Source organism: Symsagittifera roscoffensis, chromosome 6 (assembly GCF_963678635.1).
Source record: "Symsagittifera roscoffensis chromosome 6, txSymRosc1.1, whole genome shotgun sequence".
NCBI classification, from domain to species: Eukaryota; Metazoa; Xenacoelomorpha; order Acoela; family Convolutidae; genus Symsagittifera; species Symsagittifera roscoffensis.
The window spans coordinates 28,041,711-28,062,202 of NC_087067.1; the positions used below are offsets into that span (position 1 = coordinate 28,041,711).

The 20,492-nt window shown below is 34.6% G+C and overlaps 1 protein-coding gene across 2 annotated transcripts; it reads left to right on the top strand.

The window, feature by feature from the left end:
- Positions 1-4,783: 4,783 nt before the first annotated feature.
- LOC134847910 (solute carrier family 2, facilitated glucose transporter member 1-like) lies at positions 4,784-19,753 on the top strand. Of its 2 annotated transcripts, none has more exons than XM_063865181.1 (7): positions 4,784-5,150; positions 10,821-11,091; positions 11,579-11,716; positions 12,096-12,220; positions 17,086-17,205; positions 18,925-19,194; positions 19,532-19,753. In XM_063865181.1, the coding sequence occupies exons 2-7, from the start codon at positions 10,856-10,858 to the stop codon at positions 19,693-19,695; spliced, it is 1,053 nt and encodes a 350-aa protein (XP_063721251.1). In that variant the 5' UTR covers positions 4,784-5,150; positions 10,821-10,855; the 3' UTR covers positions 19,696-19,753. The 2 variants fall into 2 exon arrangements, with proteins under 2 accessions (XP_063721251.1, XP_063721250.1); XM_063865180.1 differs by lacking the exon at positions 4,784-5,150 and adding an exon at positions 10,112-10,334.
- Positions 19,754-20,492: the final 739 nt, after the last annotated feature.

Consider the following 20,492-nt stretch of genomic DNA (forward strand, 5'->3'; position numbering starts at 1 on the left):
GACTCGCGCCGTGGGTCACGAAAGTCTGGACATACCAAAGTTCGGTCGCGAAAGACTGGACATGGGTCGCGAAAGTTTGGAAAGTCTGTGTTCGGACTTTCGCGACCCATGTCCAGGTTTTCACGATTCACGTCTAGACTTTCCAGACCTTACGTCCAGTTTCGCCAGACCTAAACTGCCTGTGCGACTACGCAATTTGGGTCTAAATCTGGATGCGGCGTGACTCACGGTGCGAGTTTATGTCGAGACCTTCCAGACTCAAACCTCGGATTAACTTTGCAATTTGGGTCTGAATCCGGATGCGGCGCGACCAAAAAAGCGACTTTCGTGGCCGACGGCGAGACTTCATGTCCAGACTTTGTGGAATCAATCTCTCGTGGGTTTTGGGTCTGCAGCCGGATATTTTCGAGAATAAGGCGGAGACGGCGCAACTTTCCAGACCAAGGCGGAGACGGCGTGACCAAGAAACAAATCCTCGCGACCAAAGTGGATACTACGCGATTTTCGCAACTTTTCGGACTGGGTTAGATACGGCGCGATTTTTGCTAGCAAGGCGGAGACGGTACGACCAAGAAAAAAATCTTCACAAGCTTCACGACCAAGGCGGAGACGGTGCGACCCAGAAAAATCCGCGCGAGCTTCGTGACCGTGCGGAAACGGCTGGACTTTCCAGACCAAGGCGAAGACGGCGCGACCGAGAAACAATTCCGCGCGAGCGAGATGGACACGGCGCAACTTTCGCTACCAAGGCGGAGACGTTGCAACTTTACAGACTAAGGCGGATACGGCGCAACCAGAAAAAATTTTTTGCGAGCTTCGCGACCGGAGGGTTACGACGCTGCTTTCACAACCAAGTTGGAGAAGTCGCGACTATCCAGACACTACGCTATTTTTTTGGTACGATTTTAACAAATCGACTGAATCGAATATATGACGACACAGTACAAAAAGATCTAGATTTTTGGAATATGAGCTAAGTGATTGATATTGAGAATAAAAAAAATCTCACAAAATGTCCCACCTCACATTAGCATCAATTTTAAGGCGCAACCAGAGGTTTTCAAAGTTAAGTTTCAAGACCAAATATAGTTGCCATGGCCTAATTAGCCGCATGCCACTTTGGTTTTTTTCCGACCCCCTCTCCCACTACTCAAAAATTCTCTTTTTTGTTGTTTTACTTTTAATTATGGAATTTGTGATGTAAGGTATAGAGAACAAATTTGTTCAAATTAGTTAGCTTGTTTGTGATTCCAAATTTCATTGCATTATGACAAGGTTGAAATATTTTTTCGAAATTGAAAATTAAAGTTAAGTGGAAAGTGAATAAAACTCGCTTTTTCCACTGCCCACCATCTTTCAAGTTATCTAACTTTCTAAATTTTTGTACCTGTTATTGTGGCTAAATAGGTGTCAGAGCTGACAGGAATGGGTTAGAATACAGTTAAGTTTTATTAATTGGATTTGGATCAGTTTTCAATCGATTGAAATTGAACGCACCTGAAAATTAGAAACAATCCATTTGAACCGATTCCAAATAGATTTCAACTGATTTCATATTCAAAGCGTAACAAAGCTGTTGTGATTGATTTCAAATTGATTTGAATCTATGTTTTTTGTCTTGGTTCTTTTCCACTTCCACCAACATTTCAACTTGAGCTAGAAACAACTAATTTACTGTTGTCATAACGCAATTGAACTTGGCATGGTGAACAAATGAAGAAAATTTGTCAACCAATTTTTTTTCTTACCTTATATTGTTTAATTGCGCGTTTAGCCAAAATCACGCGTAATACAACTATAAGAAGGAAAAACTGAACAGCTGCTGGTTAGAAAATGGAAAAAAGACTTTGTATCTGTATATTTTTCTTTTTGAGAAACTATATATTGACTCAATTTGTTTTAAATTGGTTTAAATTCATCTTACTTCATATTATTTTGTTCAAACTATTTAAAAAATTTTTAATGCATGTCTTGCAGTTAGTTTTTTGTGCTGATTTTTGATTTGAAACCAAACTAAAAGATTAACAAAGCTGCAAGTTTTGTGCAGTTTATTTAATTGATCTAAACTATTTAAATCAATTTTTCTCACTCGCTCCAAAAATGCGGCAAAAACGTATATCTTCATAACGTTTTTTGATGAGTTTTCACTGAAAACTGTTTTTCATCAAGGCGGAATTACTTTATTGCAGATTCTCCAGGAAAAATTTAGCAATTATTACTGTGCGACGACCGTCTACTCCCGAAGTGACTGTAGATTTTCATGAGTACAATTTTTTGCTCAAATTCTGGCGTCAAAAACAAAGATATACTTAAAAACTGCTCGAGGGTTTGAAATTGACCTTCTTACATCCCCACAAAATGATAGCGTAAGTGATCAGAATTTTCCTGGATGAATCAATTCAAATTGACTTAACACCCTGTTTAGGTTCTAAAGTGTGCAAGATAAAAATTTTTAATCTCTTCAAAATCAACTGAAAATGGATTTAAATTGATCATAAACATCATAGTGGGTGATGCTAAAACGAAAGTTTTCACAAAAAAATCAGCTCACAATGTTTAGTTTACATACATACATACATACATACATACATACATACATACATACATATACACATACATACATTCATACATACATACATACATACATACATACATACATACATACATACATACATACATACATACATACATACATACATACATACATACATACATACATACATACATACATACATACATACATACATACATACATACATACATACATACATACATACATACATACATAGATACATAGATACATACATGCATACATGCATGTAAAATTTCTTCGGTCATGCAAAGTCGAAACAAACCCATTTTGAGTCGAAATGGTAGCAACATAAGTCCACGACCTCGACCCGGTTTCGAAAACTTTTATTAATGTACAGCGGACTGAGAAAAAAAGAAATAACTTGATATGTGAGATAGCGCATGCAGCTCATTCTAGCACAGCTTGGTATTTCAAGGTGGGGCACATTATTTGTGGTCGAGACAATCGAAAAATATCTTGCTTGAGTCGAGCACGGCCGAGCCCATTTTTTGTGCTCCAGGCTGCAGTAAACTATCTCGCTTGGGTGAAAGTACTGTTTCTTAGCGTCACATTGCCTTTTTCCGGGTCTTTTGATAGTTTTGATCGCTTTTTCATCAAACCGCTCAAAATCCGCTCGAATTTTGCTTGACTAACCACCACAAGGAACTAGCGGCTTTTCAACGGTTTTTTAAAGAAAAATTTGAGCGGTTTGTACGGTTTTTTCAAAAAAAAAGGCTCAAACCGCTCAAATTTGCTGGAGAACTACTCAAACCGTTCAAATTTTGATCGGGATCTCGACCCGGGGTCCACTGCTTTATCGATGTTTTGGTAGAGCAGCTAATTGCATCTCATTTTTTCTGCGTGCAGAAGTTTATAGCATTGCCTTAACTGATAGCAAAATTGTCATTTCTTTTTTTTGTGTAATCGCAAAGAGTTCTTGTAGTTTGATTTAAAAGACTCTTTCAGTTTGAGTAAAAGTACATGGAGTCGATCGATTTTTGATTGCATTTTCAAGCTGGAACTTTTTTTGGTTTTACAGCCTAAATTAGTTAGCGTAGAAACATCGTGGAGACGTTTCCTTTTTGAACGCTTTTTGCCGCGGAGTTTCACACCTTTAAATCAAATTCAAGCGGGTACACTAGGTCACAATATTATTCACAATCCTGAAAGGGTTATTTTGGTGGTCAGAATAAAACGGCCAATTAAAGATATACGCTAGTTCTCCCTCGGAAATAGTTATAAACACCAATCACCGAAAGAAGTTGACGGAGAGGTTTTACTCACAGAGGTTCTTTTTTCGGCGGCGCAAATTAGTCTAGTATCTACTGCCGCTATAAAATAAGTATGCTCAAAATCTTTATTTTGCGTAAATTGCATATTTCTTGTCTAAGAAGGGTGTTCTACGAGTGCTAGCAGCTTCCGATACAACCGATGGAATTGTTTCAAATTATAACACGCAAGGTATCTTGCCACTACTTATCATCTCTCCGAGTTTCAGCTTCCTACGTTCACTATTTTTTCGGGGCGAAAAATCGGTGGTGGGGGTCCAGGGTATCTAAACGTTAGCGTCCCTCAATTAGGCCAAGAACTATTAAAATTTGAGCCCATTAATGCCGCTAATTGCCGAGTTCTGATAGGGCAATTTACATTTCCGGGGACCGTTATGACTTGCCCCCCCTTGGGTCTGAGGTGTCCCGTTTTTCGTATAGCCCACATCAAATGATCACTGGTATTTGTCCTATGAGTTTCATAAATATGGCGTTCTTAGTTCCGATATAAGGAGGTTTCCCCGATTTCGTTGTTTTTCTATTTTCTGGCATTAGAAGGGACTATATTTTCCAAGAGTAAACTACTTTGCGCTCGACACTTTGTTTGCTGTACTACTTAACTTAATGATTGATTAATATTACGCTCAAGTGACAATGGCATGTAATACAGTAGAAACGCCAGTTTTACATTTTCACCAACTTTTCTCAAATTTGAGAAGTTGTTACGTATTTTTAACATGTCGACTGAATTACGCCTGTAAAGTTTTCTCTTCACTATAATTTATTACTCGACTTTCATACGATTGGTTTTTCTAAAACCCAATTTTGCGAGAAAGATTGATTTTTCGTCTCAAAAACTGTCCGAAAGTCGAAGCGTAGTCTTTGTGATATACACTTTCATTCTTCGTGTATACTTAATATTCATTTTGAAAATTCAATTATAACGCTTCGTACTTTATAATCATAGCAAATGAAAGTTAAATATTGGCTTCGTTTACTTGAACGTTTACTGCAGACAAAACACCATAAACAATTGTTTATTTCCTTCGAACCTGATTTCTGTATACGATTAGTTCACTGAACTTTTTAAAACTTCAACAGAAAAATAGGACTAAAAAATGAGGGTCGATTTGGACAATGACAGATTGGAAATTGTGGACAATAGTGATGCAGATAACGATCAAGAAGAACCCAGTGAAAATCGAGGCCAATCGCAGCTAACTAAAAGCCTGATTATGACCATATTTGGAGCTGTAATTGGTTGTGCGGCTACTAATGGATACAACACGGGTGTTATCAACCCCCCTCAGGTACAAAAAAAAACAGCGATGGATTAACTTCATTGTCCCTGGTTGACCCTCCTACTATCTTATAACTTCTCAAAAGATTTGAAAGAAGTATCTCAATTTCATATTTTCCTAGAAAGTTTCGAAACAATTTTTTCCTATTTTGAAAATTTTCTTATGATAAAGTTGGGTCACATTCTCAGAGCTCTGATCACATTCTTTCTCTGGTCACATTCTCTGGTCACATTCTTAGAGCTGTATAACTGAGTGATGGATGGATGCGGGGAAGGAGGAATGGGGTTGCAATTGTTTTTTTATCATCTACGCAATTTGTCGAGTTTTCCCGGGTTGAAATTGCGTGTATCGTCATTCATGGAAAAAAAAGTTTCAGCAACAAATTAGCAGTGTTTTTTAATGATTTATCGCTAAGAAGTAAAGTTTTTGTCTCTAAAGAATCAGAGAAAATACAACATTGCTAAATTCGATTCTGGTTCAAAGATTGTCGTGAGCACAATCAATCTTGTCGAGATGCTCAATCAGTAGTTTCTACCAGTTGTCTAAGCGATGGTTTCCGCAATGGTGAGTGGAAAATGGTCGACTTCAATGAACTATTCATTGTGTTTTCTTTATTTTATGTATTCGGCAAAAACTTAACCCAAATACCCATATAAATAGATTTTCAAGACCATTTTATAAATGAAAATAGATAATTAGGGGATTTTAATTGATCTTTTTCAATATTAAATAATCCTTTAATAATCAATCATAATCAATACTAATCCATCTTTGTTTTCAATTTAATTTAATTTTCTGTAATATATGAATTTTTTTGGTTCTGCAAAACTAAATCCCGAACGAATACGTTCATCCCCGTACACACCCTGTCCCAAATGTAGACATACGCTTCTACTTCAAGACTCCCCTTCCCTCACACCCCTCCCCCGCAACCCCATGTTACACCCCCATGTATTCAAAAAACATAAGCGAGCAGGGAGGGGGTTGTAAAAATGACGATGGTGTAAAAATGGGGGAAGACATTTATTGGAGGGACTGAAAGGGGCACAAATTGGATTAGGAAAGATAGATAAAGGCCAGCAAAAAGTAAGAAAACAAAAAATTATATTTATTTAAAAAATTGAGAACAGAAAAATAGAAATTTTCTAAGCCAAAGTAAAATTTATCTTATGTAAAGTGTTTTAAAACCAAAAGCAACTAATGCATTTTTAAGTTTCAAACTTATTTTAGAAAAAATGATCATAATCAGTTATAATGGATTACATTGAATTGGCAAAAAAATCAATCATCATATAATCCATTTTCAGTCAATTACAATTAATTATTTTTGATTTTTAAAGACACTGACAACAAAAAACCAATATAATCAATCAATGTTATATGAAAATGCCGTCAGTGTAGCGCAGAAGATTAACAGAGATCTATAAAATGTAGGCTTGATCTCAGTTGGGAGCACCAGCGGTTTTTTGGTCAAGATGGGGTCTTTATACTGATTTAGTAGAGCTCAGAAAACCAATTTGGGCGATCTAAAAAAAAGGTCGACAAAATTTTCAAAATTGTTTCAAAATTGTTTCAAATTGTAATTTTGAAAGCGCCCAAAAGTCCCGCTTCAGAATGAATTTTCAGATCTGGATCTCATGAAAGCGATCTGCACCATAATAATTCTGAGAAAAATGAGAAATTATATTTGAATATTTTTCTCCAAACTTCTAAAATTTCTCAGTTTTTCGTTTTTTTTTCAGTTTGACAGAAAAACTTAAAATATAACTGTGGCTCAACAGAAAATATACGGGCTATGTATAAAGCGACATGTTTAGATTTGCGGCACTTGAGCAGCCATTTACGTTACTTCAAGTAACTCTAACAAACAAGAACAAACAGCGAATTATAGGACATGTTCCGAAAGTGAATTTCAATAATTTCCAAAATCTTGTCATTTTCAGAGGTTGTCTAAATTGATTTTTGAGCTCTTTTTATAACACTACTGTGACCATACATTATAAAAAACACATCTGCACGACAAACAAAATTAGAGAAGTATTGCAAACTGGCGCCGAAAAGTTGTGTTTAGTGGCGCCCAAGGCTTCTTTAAAGAATTTAAGGTTTGGTCAAAAATTATTACCTTTTAATAGTAACGAAGATGGGCCCTTAGGACTACGATTGTGTCAAATTTCAGCAGGAATGGGGCCAAAGAATCAGCCCTTTTAAAACAAAATTCAAAAACTGAAATATAAATTAAAATGTGTTATGAAGGAGCTAATACAAGACTTCTTCAACCAAATTAGCCAACAAAGGACCGGAGAAGATTTCACACCAGGTGCTATGGGCTGGCTCTGGGCAGCTTGCACTGGCTCCTACTTCTTAGCTGCACCCCTCGGATGTTATTTGGGTTCCGAGGCAACTACGAGGCTGGGTCGAAAAAAGGGCTGAATTCAAACACATATAGCAAAGATTTTTTATACAATATTTGGCGTTGAATTCTTTATCTAATCAGAAAAAGGTCATTTTTACCGTTAAAACTAGACTTAATTGTTTTTTGAAACTATACTGTCAAAACTGCGTTTTAGGTAATTAACTGCGTTTGAATTCGTTGACCTAAGAGAATACGGCCAACTATTTGGCATTGACTATACTTAAAGAGATGTTAGTTATCGTTCCGACTGTCAAAAAAAAGTAACAATTCATTTAAGCAATGGTCGTTTTTTGCACCAAGCAAATTTCTGAGCAAAAAACAGAGGAACGAAATCCCTAAACACATAAATCGTGATCAGTGTAATGGCTTGAGCCCAACACTGATCGTCGCCAGGCTAGCAATTTCGAACTTCTAACTGATTATTTGATTATTTGTCATTAATTTGAAATAATTATTTTAGTTATAGTATTTTGGATTTTGCCAGTAATGGATTTTATGTTTTCTTTTTTGATACTAGTCGATACGATTTTCAAATCAAAAATTTGCATTAATCTTTTCTGTAGCCAATACCGCCTAAAATCTTCCTTCACCGTACGCAGAAAATTTCACTTTGCATAAAAGAAAAAAATGAAAAACTTTTATTTAGCAATTCAATCAAAAACCTTCACCGGCTTTTTAAAGGCAGCCGGAAAAATTAGGACTTCAAATTTGATACAAACAGTTTTTTTGTTCCAACCACTCGAAGAGTGAAAGAGATTTTTGGATTCGGGTCGAGTTTTTTCCACTCAAATTTGACTTCCTGAAGAAAAACTTGTAGAGGGTCAAGTGTGGTATCAACTTTAAACCCTTTTGATCATGATTTGACTTCAAAAATATAATTTTTAAAAAGTTTTCTCAGTTTTGAGAAAAACTTGTCTGGAAACTTTTGCTTTAATTTACGGTCACCCTTCACTTTAAAAATGTGGCAGTAATTTTAGAAAAAAAATGGAAAAATTTTTGACAAAATCTCGAAGTATTTAAATATTTTACAAACACAATTCCTTTACTTTATCTGCTTTTCTTGAATTATTGTGGTCGGAAACTTCTGTCCTTCTTGACCAGCAACCGGTTCTTCTTGTTTCAATTGCAATAGTTTTTTTAAGCAAAGTCAAAATTTTCTTTTTTTTTTACCCATTGGAAAGCAACGTCAAAACTTTTTTTAGAGCATAATCGAAAATGAAAGTCTTACAAAGTTAATAGTTTGATTTGTCGCTGGTGTGAGTATTTTTTTAAAAAATAATTAGGTAAGATACCCGTATCTAAGAAAGGTTATCAATATAATTGATTCCGATGTTGCTCTCAGACAACAAAATGGAATAAAAAATGAATTATATTCAATTGTTTTTTTATCAAATTCAAAATTAATTATAATAAAAGTAAAGTCATCAAAATGAGTTTTTTTCTACTTTGTTTCTGTTTCGCGCCGTGCAAAGGTTTGCAGATTTTCTGTACTTATCTAATGAGTAAAGCGAAAAGGGTAGCAGCCTACTCGATTTCTCAACCTAAGCTTTCTCAAATTAAAAATCAATCCCTCAATCCCAACATTTGTCCCTTTTTCCCGGTACCAACCCCCCCACTAGAACAAACCTCCAACCCCAGATTGTAATTTTGAACCCCTCCCCACCCCCACCCCTCACAAACACTTTCAAATTTTTTGTTATTTTTTTTTTCTAACAATACAAGTCAAAACGCCACTTTGGCACTTTTTAGAAGGTTTTCACTAAAAAACTGTAATTTTTCAGCGCGCGCTACCTCTCAAAATTTTTATATTATTATAATTACATAATTATCCTTAGTATACGCATACCTTCAACCCAGGAGCGAATCTAAGACTTTCTCGAAGGGAGCGGATCTTCAAAAAATTTTCGAAAATTTTGACGACCTTTTTTTAGGTCGACCAAAAAAATTTCCCTAAAGCCGTAAAAAGACGCTATTTTGGCCAAATTTTCTGCGCCGCAGACAAATTTTTGAAAAAGCTGGTAAAAAAAAGCCGCTTTTGGGCACTTTTTGGAAAATTTTGGCAAAAAAATGCATTTTTTTTTTGGCGCGCGCTCCCCCTCAAAGTTAATACAAATTGGCGCCAAAGGCACCTTTAGAAAAGTTTTAGGGTCGGTCGGTTAAAAGTGGATATTTTAAAAAGTACCAAAGGGGGGACCCTGTAAGTCGGCAAGGGGTCGAATCCCTGAGAAAAGAGAGCGTCCCCCCCCCTAAATCCGCCTCTGCTTCAACCCCAACCGCAACCAATAGATTTCAATAGCTTTTTAAATGAAAGCAATATAATCCAATTTAAAATTTTAATGGATTATAATTGATGATTTTTCACTTTTACAGACACTGACAATAAATTTCATATGTAATAGATTTTTATGTTCATGAAGTTCAAGAAATTCAATGGCGGGTACTTTTTAAAACGGACATAAAAGTTCAAATAGCAAGATTGGACTCTTTAGTAAAAGTTACCTTTGCAATAAAAGTGATTTGTAAACGTACGAAAGAAAAGAAGCATTTTAAAATTATTATCATCAATCTGATTTTTTAAAGAAACAATATCGAAATTTTAGAAACCCTCCATTTTGTGTTTTTCTGTGGGTTGTGTTGCCTTGAAGAATGTCAGATTGAATTTGGTCTTGGGCAGTTTTTGATGCTGAACAACATCTCGGCTGTGGTTGGATGTCTCCTGCAGAGCTTCTGTGCTTATTTTTATTCATATGAAATGTTTCTCATCGGTCGTGTACTTACAGGTAAATCAATAAAACGCTCAATTTTTTCACAGAAAAATTTAGGTTATGGCAGATATCAATCCAAGTTTTCAGTTAATGGAAATAAGTATTATCAAAAAATTGATAATATTCATGAAATTACTCTTTAATAGCACCAAAGATATTATTTTGTCTAATTTTTATACAAATTTCTAGATGAAGTTTGCTTTTCACGTTTTCTACAATAGTTTCCAGCAAAAAATATCCTTTATTAATCTTTGGGCGTCGAAAATGTCATATCGTTTTGTTCTACATCGTATCTGCATAATCTTTAAATCGTTATAAATTTTTTTTCACAAAAAAAATCAATTCTTTCAAAAAGACCTGTCCTCAAAAAATCGGGAGAGCTCTGCGGACAGCTTGAACAATAAATGACTTGCCATAATTAAATAATTGAATACCGCTTTCTCTAAGTGTAACGTTACTGACTGTAACACTTAATTTTTTGACCCATAAAATCTGTTTCAGGTATCAACAACGGAGCCAATACAGTTGTGTGTCCAATGTACTTAGCCGAAATTGCGCCCAAATCAATCAGAGGCGGGGTTGGTGCTTTGTTCCAACTGACTCTCATTTCAGGCGTTGTAATTTCATTCGTTTTCGGTTTCGATTCTCTGCTTGGCAACGCGAAATATTGGCCTTGTTTATTTTCGGTGCCGTTAGTTTTCGGAGTGATCCAGTGCTTTGTTTTACCATTCTGTGTTGAGAGTCCACGATTTTTACTCACGAACGAAGGACGGTATGACAATAGATTACAAAGGGTGGACCCTAAAATTCTAATGAGGTTCTGAAATTTTTAATAAAGGTTGTAAAATTCTTATTCGGCTCTGGAAACAAGAAATCTCAGGTTATTTTGGTAATTTAACAATTTCAACAATAATAAAACGAGCAACTCGCAAATTATTAGCAAACCGACAAAACACAAATTTGCAAAGCTAAGCCCTTTGCTGGTTTTAAAGAAGCCATAGCAGTTGCGAGCGCGAGTTTTTTGAGAAGGCTGGTGCTCAAAAAACTTCGAAATTTCTGTTGACTGTTTTTTATTTTCACGAGGTGCCTTATTTTGTGATAAATGTTTTTTTTTGCAATTGGTTTTTTTGTGGATTTTAGAATAACGGCAATGAAAGACGGTCAATTTTTCCATCAAAAATTTCAAATGTTCAGTGGTTTGATTTCAACTGAAAACTTTTATTAAGGGGGACCTGCTTTTGTAATCTATCTCTACAAAGGTTGTCGTGCGAGTTTGCTTTGAGACAAATTAGACCGAATAATTATGATGTTGGAACTGAGGTTGATGAAATTATGGCTGAAAACGATCAGCAAGGAGAAATTAAAAGTCCAAAGTGGTCCGAGTTTATTTTTGACAAGTAAGTATTCAGTGTTTATTTAATCTAATATCAAATATACAGCAAGCAAAAACTTAACTTGGATTTTTCAACTATTGTTTTTTTAGGTAATATTTGAATTTTCCTGGAAACACAAAAACGCAAAGTGTGGTAAAATATCGGGATTGAGAGGGATTCCAAAAAAAGCCCACAAACGGTGTTTTTTACTGATTTTGAAAAATATGCCTGAAGCTGAGAAAGTTTTAGCAAAATGTTTTTCTTACAAGGGCTTACAAGGTGAACAATTTGCATAATTTTAATCATTGAGTTAACCCTTCTTAATTTTTTCAATAGGTACAATGAGGGGTGGGGGTAGCAACATCCTAAATTTTTTATCAACTATCTTTATATATTTATACAGGACTCTTTCTAAACCCCTTCTACTTGCAGTTGTGATCACAGTGTCTCAGCAGTTCTGCGGCATCAACTCCCTCACAGTCTATTCCACTCCCCTCTTCGACGCCGCCCTACCACAAAGCATCACAGGCATCTTTGACTAAATATACCTAATGCAAAATGTTCTAAGAATTATTCAAAGTTTGGTTAATTTTTGAATTATCCAACTTTTGGATTTTTTCTAATTTCTCTTCAAATTACAAAACCCGATAAATTACAAAGCCCCAAGTTAGTTTGAAATTGTCCGAAAACTGTTCACATTTTGGTTGGTTGAGGGAAATTGGTTCACATCACTGGACTTTTTCACAGGGCCCTATCTGCCTTTTTTCGAGTATTTTTGGAAAATTTTCCATAGATTTGATAGAAAAATTGTAATTTTTGGCGCGCTTGTTCATGAACTGAGTGTTTTTGCTTGAAGCGCAGAAAATTTTGGCAATATAGAAGCATTTAGCAAAAAATGGAGCGGCAAAAAACGGATAATAAAAATAATAAAAAAATATTAAAGGCAGGGACACTTTGATTGATCCAAGGGTTCGAAATCCTGAACTAGCTTAACTAGTAAATGGTATTTTAAGAAAAATCGAAAATGTGAAATGAACTAAGACTCATTATTGCTTTTAACGCAGACATTTTCCCCGCCGCATAATTGAGTAAAATTGACTTAAAATTTTGATGTCTTTTTTCAAGAGTATGTATGAATCATTACATGGTGCATCCTTCAAAACAAATCTCCAAGAAACGGCTAAAACATCATTTTTGGCGCTTAATTTTTGTTTTCATGATAATTGAATTTAGCCGTAAGTATGCTCCTAAGGACAAAATTAAAATTTAATATATTTTTTCTACAGTTCTTATCTGCAACTCATGACAAACATTTGCTACTCTCCAAATTTTTTCCTTTTTTTCTAAAAGTGAAACGAATATCCAGCATTCCATTGTTAATACAGGTTTTATCCAATAATCTGGGTAAGACGCATTACTTTAGTCAAATTTTTTGTCATATCAAAAGTATTTTAAACTGATTCATAAAACGTGCACACTTTTTGCAAATCAATGTATTTAAAATTGATCATTCCATGAATTTAACACAGAACGTGGCAAAGAGAAAACTTTTAGAAATATTGATTTCATCAAAAAACTCAAGTAAATCATCCAACGACAATAGAACAATAACCAAAAATAAAAAACTTTTGCCTTGATATACGACAAGTCTTGTTCAAATAAATAATTGCCATTGAAAAAGCCTTTTTTTCAGACTTTCGTCACGGAAGTAACGGAATATTTGTGCTCGTCGTGTTTTTTTTTCTTCAGACAAATTTCGACTTTGTAACTAGCCATTTTTGCTTGAATTGTAAAAAATAATTCAATAGGTATTGTTGTCTTGAGCTTTGCTTGGAAAAGATATTTCACATGTGATCATTTTTTGTAAAGTTATGGGGGTTTAAATTTGACAATTTGGCCATTTTGGGATAACTAACACGCGATACACTTTGCGCTATTGATCAGTGAGCAATAACTTTTTTCCGTCACCAAAATTGTTCCAAATTGAATTAAGGCTCGCTATTTGATCGGATGATTTTCGCACAAAATCTGAAAAAAAATTTTTTATTTTTTTTTGAAAGTTTCATCAATTTTTTCTAATGCGAATATAGACCGTAAAGGGCAGTTGGAACATTCAAGGCTTCGCCCTGGATCGAGTAGTTTTGTTTGAACTTTCAAAACAAAATCATTCTGAAACTGAAAATTAAAAAAACATTTTTGAGCAAAATTAGTCGCGTAAAATCTGAATCAGGAGCCAATATTGATCATTCAACCGAGTATTTGGCTTTACGTTAAATTATTTTACAGAAAAAATTATTTCAGGAACAATTTTGCAAATTTAACTAAAAGATGCTCAATATAGTGTTCAAAAAATAGCTCGGAAGAAGGCAATATATATTTTCCATTCCGACTTTCGAACAAATATTTGTGTTTTTTTTTGTTCAGTCGATTTTCGGTTTTCAACAAAGTTTTTTGACCAATTTTCCCCCATCTGACAGATATTGTAATTCAAATTGAACAAAAAAGTCATTTCAATTGTGATTAGTTTTCTTGAAGTTATGCGGGTTCGAAAATGGCCAATTTGGGATAGTTACGCGCAAAAGTTTGCGTTCTTATAACATGCATAAGCGGCGGGTTAATGCGTTTCAACTTGAATTGATGCAAATCATTTGTCCCTGTTTCTTAATACAAGACGTAGGAATTTCAAATACGTGGGCGGGGATTAATTCAGAAAAAAAAAGAAACTTTATATTTTTGTTAATTTCTTCATTTTCACAAACAAAAACTTTTAAAATTGTTTTTCGAGAAGTTTCGGAACATTTAGGGCTTTGTCCTTATATAGTAGCAGTCTTGTTAAAGTATAGGGTAAAATGTCAAACTTTGTCTGAAAGAAGTTGTTTTTCCGAATTCTACATTGAAGCAAAAACAGATTTTTAGATTTTTTTTTCAAAATCCAATTCGAAATTTTAGCGGATCAACCAGCTACCAAAAACTTTCAATTTTCAGAAGGAAATTTCGTGTTTATGATTTATCTGCAGAGTTGCATCAGATAATCAATCAAGAGTTCAATCGCGTTTCTCATTTTTTTCTAAAGAGGTAAGTTTTTCATCAACTTATCCGCTATAACAAATCCTGAACGGCTACAATTTTCATCAATAGCTATTTTTTTGTCTTCCAAAGTATCGAAGTTGAAAACCAAAACTAAACGTTGTCATTCTAACGGTTTCAACGTTTCACGAAAAAGAACAAAATAATTAGGTTTTCCTTGGGTTTTGCTTGCCAATTTACTCATCAAACGGTTCGTAAATGGCTTTATAACTACTTTTTAATCTTTTTTTTTGGGGTTTTGTAACAACTTTTGAAAGGATACCTAAAAATTTATTGTTATATCTTAAACACAACTTTTCAAATACATTTTTGAGTACTTCAGCTCAATTTTTCAGTCGGCAGTTCTATTTAGTTTCGAGAAAAGCACACCAAATTCTATTTGACAGTTTTTGAAATCTAACCGCATGCAATTATTTTATAGCCAAATAACTGATTGGCAGATTTACTGTTGGTTTATTCAGTAATTGTTTGAGAACAAAACATGGCAAAAATATACGTACCATTATACCACTAGTATCGCAAGGACAATTTTTTAAAATCACAAGAGTCCTTAAAAGCAGTTTCTACATCCAGTTTTTTCTAGGTTTTGAACCCTTTATTATTAGATTGATTTTTGTTGGCTAGTTTTAATGCACTCTCAAACAAATTACAGCAAATGATATAGTTTCATATGTTTTAAGTCGATTTGCACTTTAAGAGCGTAGCTACTAACAACATTTTTCCGAAGCAACAACCGTGAACTTTTTTTGTAACCGGGTATGAAGTGATGATGAATCAGAATCATTTTCAGAACATCAAGAATAATTGTAGCATCAGCGAAAAGGTTTTTTTTGTGATTACTTTTTAACGGCAAATCCTTATAGTTACCAGCAGACTAGTGCTCGCATCTCAAGGCTACACCCCAAATGTTACACAAAAAAATTGGAAGCTAAAGTTTGAGAACAAAACATGGCAAAAATATACGTACCATTATACCACTAGTTTCGCGAGGAAAAATTTTTTAAAATCACAATAGTCCTTAAAAGCAGCTTCTACATCCAGTTTATTCTAGGTTTTAAACCCTTTTCTATTAGATTTTTATTGGCTAGTTTTAATGCACTCTCAAACAAATTACAGCAAATGATATAGTTTTATATGTTTTAAATCGATTTGCACTTTAAGAGCGTAACTACTAACAACATCATTCCGAAGCAACAATCGTGAAATTTTTTTGTAACCGGGTATGAAATGATGATGAATAAGAATCGTTTTCAGAACATCAAGAATACTTGTGGCATCAGCGAAAAGGTGTTTTTTGTGATTACTTTTTAGCGGCAAACCCTTATAGTTACCAGCAAAAGACTGCTCGCATATCAAGGCTACACCCCAAATGTTACACAAAAAATTGGAAGCTAAAGTCTTACCCTTGAGCTCCTGACAGCAATTATTGTAAGATACTATAGTAAATTTTTGTCAAAACTTTTGGTTAAAATATCAAAAATTTTCCGTATTTTTTTAAAGGTCGGGACAATAAGTCGGCATTGACAAAAAAAACTAGTCTTACAATTTCAGACATGTTAAACTGGCCTTTCATCATACGTCGAGAAAGTTGTCTAATAAAACCACGACTAGCATTTTTTTGCAGTGTGAAACTCTGTGACTAGCTATTATTGTATTAAATAGCATTTTTTCATACTTTGATAATGAGCGACGAGCATTTTTTACCCTCATATGAAAATTATTATTTTTTTGAGTTTGGTTTTATCTTTTTTTTGATTAGGCCTAAAACACAAAAACCTAAGATTTTTTTCAAATTGGCAAAATAGTTCGCAAGATAATTTAATTGGCATGACATGTTCCTGAGCAGATTAAAATTTTAATGAAATTGTAAGCACTGGCTAAAAAAAACTTTTTCCAAAATATTGATTTAATGTAAGTCTCCGCCTGTTTTTTTTTGTCTGTTTTAAGTTTTAATTACCGTATAAGAAATTCTGACATCACACAAACCTAACTTCTGATTTTTTTTTTGTGTTAGAAAATGTGTCTGGACTACGTTATAGACAAAAAATTAAATATTTTCATACAAAAAAAATGCTTCTCAAAATTTTTGTTTGTATAGAAATGATTCTGAACATTTTTTTGCCATTTTGAGAAAACAAAATTGATAAAAAGCCAATCATATTATTTTTTTTAGTATGACTCGAATGTATTACAAAAATATTTTGTCACTTTCTTTTTGCTTTGTGAATCTTTAATCAGTTTGAAGAACACTACATAGATTTTATCATCTTTCAACGTTTTTAAAGAACCCTGTTAATGTTGTTCAGCCGATGATCCCGAACTGGCCAACTACATCGTTGTGGGCAGTGGCCTTGTCAGTTTCGCATTCACAGCTCTCTCCGTCTTCTTAGTCGACAGAATAGGACGAAAGAGGTCACATCTGATAGGTAACTAAACTGTCGAGGGTTTACCACCCATCATTTGTAAAAATTGCAAAGAATAGGTGATATTTCAGAGTTATGCTCAGCTCAAACTTTTTGTTTGATTGAAATCCCTCATTCAGTTTTTCTGCAACGAAGACGGCCCACAATTACAAAGGAATTTTGCGGAGAAAAAATTCAATTTCCATGGATTTATGGTGAGAAAAAAATTGGAGAAAAACTATTGTAAACTATTAAAAACTGATTTAAGAATCAAAAGGGCATCTATAATTAATCATTTTGTCACTAAAATTCCATCATACTCGGATATTATTGATCAAACTCCAATGCATGTAACTTTCGGAATCGAAGCTGCGACCTCGAGATATGGAGCCTCACACCCTGCCCTCTCGGTCGCGGACCCTTAATTATCGACATACGCTATTCACAAAAAAGCAGCTAAATATGCTAGAGATTGCCAATGCAATGCAGCAAAATGGCATCAAATACAAATAGAAACAATTTTGCATGTAATAATTTGGAATATAACAAACTGAAGACCTCCACGCTAACTTTGCATGTACTAAATTGGAAAGTATAAGTTCTAATTATAAATAGTTTATGCGTTTCAAAAATATGATACATTGGTGAAAATTGTGTAAACACGGAGAGCGGGTGCTATGGGTGAAAAATAATTGGAAGTGGGGATTGAACACGCATTTTTTAAAATAAAACTAGGTAAACATTTTGAATAGGGCGTTAGTAAAGCAGAAGTTGTTGATAGTTTTGCAAAAAATATATAAAAACTATTATCTAAATTGATCGATTATATTGGTTTTTAAAGGGAGTAAAATCCATTATACTGAATTTTACTAGAATTGGTTTTCACGAATATAATTGAACAGAATAATGACAATATTTAATGGAAACAATTTAGACAACATTTTTCAATTACTATCGAGTTTTATCAATGAAACTTTGGTACTGAATGACTAATTTAACGGTTGCGAGCAATTATGCGCTATGCATTGTACATCATGATTCAAAAAACTTTTATTTTGCAAGTAGACAGGGTTCCCGGGTCGAGAAGCGCACTTAATGTTCCGACAGTCTCAATCAAAAATCGGTACGTTTCGACCGTATTGACCAAAATTCAGTATGACTTAAACGCAACAAGTTTGTTTGACCGAGCGCAACCGAGCTCGTTCGAAAGATATGTTTCGAAAGAGCTCGACCGAAGTCAGGTATTTTTCAACTCTCAAACAACGATGATTATCCTATTTAATCTTCATAAATTATGCTTTTTGGGTACCATCGTATGATGTGTTTTTATCAGAATAAATGATCAGAGTTATTTTTAAATACTTTGTAGAGATGAACTATTTTGAGCTTTTTTTTCTATCTTTTAGATTACTGATGTGCGATTTGAGTGGAAAGTGTTAAAAAAGATAATGATACTTGAAACAAAAATCTGAACCGAGCGCGAGGTATGTTTCGACCGTGCTCGAGGGATTTTTCGACTCTGCTCGAGGTAAGTTTTGACCGTGCTCGAGGGATGTTTCGACCGTGCTCGAGGGATTTTTCGACTCTGCTCGAGGTAAGTTTTGACCGTGCTCGAGGGATGTTTCGACCGTGCTCGAGGTATGTTAAACTGAGCACCTCAACACGAGTCACGACATCTGAAAAACTGCCAATGACTAAATTGTTGTTTTTGGTTAGCGTTGAATACTGTTGATTATGTTTTAGGGCTCTCAGGAATGGCAGTTTGCATGTTTATCTCCGCTTTTCTCCTCAGTGACCTAGAAATTGACGACAGCCAAGCATGTCACGGGATCAAAATCAGCGGATCATTTGCCAACTACAGTCTAATTGGGCTTCTTTTGTTGTACATTGCATTTTTTGGAATCGGCCCTGCGGCCGTGCCCTGGCTCATAACTCCGGAACTGTTTAACGGAAACTCACGTTCTCGAGGAGTGTCTTTAGTGACGACAATCAATTGGCTTTGTAACTTCACAGGTGACTTAGTAGTAGTACAAAACTTTCCAGCTATGAATTGATGAAACAGTTTTTGCCTAAATTTTTGCCTAAAGCTTTTTCTGACTAACCAACCCCAAAATATTTCATGATGCGCCTTTGGCTCTAAATTGTTCTAAAAGTTTTTGGAATTTTCCTTTAAACAAGTGTTTTAAAAAAACAATGAAACATGGGAGAATGTTTTTTCCAAGCGATACGGGGTTTCAGCATGCAATCATGTTTACATACGGTCATTACGTGGTTTCAGCAGGGCTTAAAAATTTTGAAATGACTAGTTTAACAAACATCAATAAAATAAATGTTCATTCACATGTTTCAGTTGTGTTTGGGTTTCTGCCACTGCAGAACTTGATCTGTGGGTGGGTGTTTTTGATCTTCTTCATACTGACAGTGTGCTGTATAGTCTTCTTGTACTTCAAACTGCCGGAAGTGAGAGGGGGTGACGCGATTGCAGTTATTGCAACTAATATTCAACGACTCTGAAAAATGAACAAAGAGAACTAATTGATTGATTTATGAACTGAATTTCATGCAAACTTAACTTCACGGGATAAATTTCAAAGTGTTTGGCATTTTTTGTCAATAGTTTTAATAACAGTTTTTCTCAAAAAATAATTCCGACGAGTTGAAAGGGCAATCAGAACAACTAATGCGTCGTCTTGATTGTTCCGATTTTTTCTTAAGTTAAAAGAACACTGAAATGATCATTTTAAAATTTTACGCGAAAAATTTAGTTTGCATGAAATTCAGACTTTTTAAGTTTTTTTACTTCAATGTTAACTCGTTTCCCTATTTTAATTTAAGCAAAACTGCTAGTATCAAGGCAAACCATAGAAGTTTTACTGCCTTTCAACGTGTCTTAATAAATTTCAGACAAAAAACTGCCTTTAGTGACGACAAACAACTGGCCGGGTACCGTGTGTGTAATTTCACAGGTAACATATTGACAAAATTCGAAATGGAGAAACAAGTTCGAAATCTAATAATTTTCTAGTTATGAAATCATGAGAATGGCTTCTGCCAAAAGTATTTCAAAGGATTCTTGGAGCTAGAAAAAAAAGAAAAATTTTACTGCCGCTCAATGTTTGAGGATCGCACTAGATTTGAGGATTCCCTGATTCCCAAGGTCTAAATTTTTGTAATGTTTGCTTTTACCTTAGGTCTTTTTTGCAATGCCAGTTTCTCACTAACCATCCCAAAAAAACTTCTATATGCGCTTTTGGCTCTAAATTAAACTGAAGTTTTTTTTTGCATTTTCCTAAAAAAAACAGCGTTTTGTC

What these genes read in the sequence shown, in the direction of transcription:
- LOC134847910 (XM_063865180.1), top strand. Translation starts at nt 10,235, where the DNA reads ATGCTGAACAACATCTCGGCTGTGGTTGGATGTCTCCTGCAGAGCTTC. An exon ending in TTACTCACGAACGAAGGACG is followed by an intron (nt 11,092 to 11,578) that starts GTATGACAATAG and finishes ATCTCTACAAAG; the next exon opens with GTTGTCGTGCGAGTTTGCTT. An exon ending in AAAGAGGTCACATCTGATAG is followed by an intron (nt 17,206 to 18,924) that starts GTAACTAAACTG and finishes ATTATGTTTTAG; the next exon opens with GGCTCTCAGGAATGGCAGTT.